This window comes from Cariama cristata, unplaced genomic scaffold (genome assembly GCF_000690535.1).
Source record: "Cariama cristata isolate BGI_N322 unplaced genomic scaffold, ASM69053v1 scaffold43413, whole genome shotgun sequence".
NCBI lineage: Eukaryota > Metazoa > Chordata > Aves > Cariamiformes > Cariamidae > Cariama > Cariama cristata.
In genome coordinates, this window is record NW_009608626.1 from 2,532 (window position 1) to 5,597 (window position 3,066).

At 37.5% G+C, this 3,066-nt stretch overlaps 1 protein-coding gene across 1 annotated transcript in view; it reads right to left on the reverse strand.

Annotated features, from left to right (window-relative positions):
- Nucleotides 1-1,033: 1,033 nt before the first annotated feature.
- Nucleotides 1,034-3,066, reverse strand: part of BRWD1 (bromodomain and WD repeat domain containing 1) — a gene marked incomplete at its 3' end in the record, with an annotated part of 48,440 nt that continues 46,407 nt past the window's right edge. Inside the window, exons 37-38 of the mRNA XM_009697203.1 lie at nucleotides 2,497-2,682; nucleotides 1,034-1,998 (exon numbers count right to left, since the gene is read on the reverse strand). Coding sequence (XP_009695505.1) covers nucleotides 1,034-1,998; nucleotides 2,497-2,682 — 1,151 coding nt within the window. The remainder of the gene's footprint in view (nucleotides 1,999-2,496; nucleotides 2,683-3,066) is intronic.

Consider the following 3,066-nt stretch of genomic DNA (forward strand, 5'->3'; position numbering starts at 1 on the left):
ACACAACTGCCCCCTCAAACCCACCCAACCCCCTGTACGTTAAATCTGGGAAAAGCCAGAATTGCATCAGAACCCTACCAGTGCAGCAGCAAAGTGCCTCTCTGTCTTAAGGACACTACACATTACTGACAGAATAAAATCCAAAAGTCAAATCAAGTTACAGGTTCCAGCGTACACCATGGAAGCAAGAATAATTAAAACATCTTCCAATCAAACTCATTCTGAAAGACTATAAATAAAAATAAAGTTACTTCAACTGAAAATAATGGTTGTCAGTCTGCTTTAGCACAGAAAAATTCAACAGAAAATTAAGATAAGCGAAAGTAAGAACTATTACTTTACCCACCAACTCAAGGTAACAGGACTACAAACGAGAGGGTTTTCATCATTGAAATTCTCAAAACAAGGAGTAGGCCAAAGAAAGAATGTACTGCTCCTTCTGAGATTTTCTGCTACCATGACCTGCGTACCATAGAGCTTGTGCACAGCACCCTTTAGAATATTGCCTAGTTTTGTGCCAACAACCTGAAAGCCAGTGTTTCTCAAACTTAACTGTCACAGCACGCATGCACAGCAATATTACTTCAGAATAGGTATTTTAGCATTAGTTACTATGTACTACTACATAGATAAGCAAGTGCAAGTTGAATATGGAAAGAAGAAACATGATTTCATGACAAGTTTTTCACACAGAAATGTACTGTCTGAACTGCACCAGAATGACCTGCATTCAGTGTGAATTCTAAATACCACAGAACTACACCAAAATGTAACAGTTTTCTCTCAGTGCTGTGTTTGGTAGCCTCCCAGTTCCAAACTCGTGTAGACTTTTAGACACTGTCATCATCATCATCATCCCTTACAGTTCTCCTTCCCCCATTTACAGCTATTTTAGAACAACAAGGAACGCTATTATACTTTGTATAGTCCAAATCCTCCCAGTCATTATCCAGTCATGAACCTCATGTTGCCTCCTTCATCTAGTCAGTATCAAGAGTTAACATGCATTAACTTTAAAAATTTTACCTTTTCTAATGATTTTTGTTTTTCCTTTTCTCTTCCTCTTTTTTGTTTTTGGAGAATCTTCACAATAATTACCGTTATTGGAATCTGCCTCTGATTCTGTATCAGAGGAGTGATTGAAGCTGGCACCAGGTCCAGATTTTGAACTCCCTGCAATTCTAGTTGGCACCAAGCTCTCCGAGACAAAACTTTTCCCGTCCTCCTTGTCTTCTGTTTCAGATTCCTCTAAATCACTCAAGACTTTTGCTTTTTTTAAAGGAGCAGCACGCTGCAGACCAGTTGCTTTTCTGCCGTTCCATCTATCCAATTCAGAATCCACTTCATCCTCAGAGTTGCTCACTGCAGGCTTAGTATGTGCAGACGTTGACCGGTCAGAAACTTTCTGACTGCTCCCATCCTCTGAATTATGGCTTTTAGAGTCCTCCTCGGAAAAGTCTAGGGTGGGACTTTTCCTTTTGAGAGATACAGAATGGACTGTCCTACGTAACTGTTTATGACCGTTGCTTTGCCAGTTTTTCTGCTTCACCTCTGTGTCTGTCTCAGAATCTGAAGTGCCATTTTCAGATTCACTAACAAATTTTCTTCGTGCAGCAGATGAACCAGGCTGAGAAAGAATTTTTCTCTTGGTAAGCTGCTTTTCTATTTCTTTTTCACTTTCAGACTTTAAGCCTACATCATCCTCAGACCCCTCCAGTAACATTCGCCTGGCTGCAGCTGAGGCATTTCGGTGAGGCAGTTTTCTATTCTTGCACCGAATGGCAATACTTTCTGAGCTTGAAACCTCTTCCTCCACATCACTCATTAGCCTTAACTTATTAGCAGCCACAGCAGCACTTCTGCGTCGAGTTTTTCTGTGCCTACCAGTACTATTACTGACTGAGTCAGCTGTCACCACTGAAGTATTTTGAGAGTCATTTCCATATAACTTTTTCCTGACAGTTTTTCTTGTATTCCCATTTTCCTGAAGAAGTGTTCCTGTAAAGGAAAGGAGAGATTAGTATTTTAAATATAAAAATAGCAGCTTCTTAAGTCTTGTCAAATCTGAAACAGGTTCAACCCACAGACACGACAAATGAAATATACTCCTAGTAACAGTTATGTGTGTTTGTTGTCTGCCAAAAGAGATTATTTAGCTATGTCATAAATGTTGGACTCATTCTAGTTTCGTGAAAATTAGAACTTCTTTACCAATTATTGCTTTTACTTTCATTAAGGTATAAAATGTTGCAAGACATGCCCTCTCACTAGGCTCTTGGTTTCTGTCTTCCTCCCCTAAGTACTGGAAAGAAAAACATTTTTAAAACTTGAGTGCAGTACTTTCAGAGCTTCAGAACTATCACCAATCAAAAACTTTGTACCTTACATATACAACAATGTAAAAAATACTAATTACATTTAGTGTTTTTTATATATATACACACATACACACACTTGTATTATTTGCTGTTCACAAGAAAACTACTCAAATCTTACCTATTTGTTTTCTCTGAGCAGCTGTATTTCTAGTTATCCTACGATTGTTGTTCTTTCTTCTACATACACCATTTTGTAGTGGAGGCGACACAAGAGCTACAGAGCTTTCTTTGCTGTCTTCTGAGCTACTTGTAGAGGATGAAGATGAAGTACATGAAGAAACCAAAGAATCTTCTATTTCACTTTCTGTTAAAAAAAAAAAAATTAAAAACGTGTCAATTAGAATTCTAAGCACAGTTAGCTTCCAGTTAAGAGCTACATTTTGCTGATCCAGGAAATCTTCAAAATTTCCTCACGATATTATCTTACAATACACTATCATGCCTTAATGTCTTAGATGTATGAAACTGATAGATCTACAAAATATACCCCTCCATATTTATACTGTGTTCAAGTGATAGGAAGCTTCTTTAATCTGTATTTAAGTTTCAATTAAAATAACAGCTGTTTCAAAATAACAGAATTAAGAGAAAAGCATGTTAAAAAACAACACCAAAAAATTCCGACAGATCTCTTTTACCAGAACTTGCATTCTTATTCTTTGAAAAAAGTGGAATTTCTGTCAAGGTG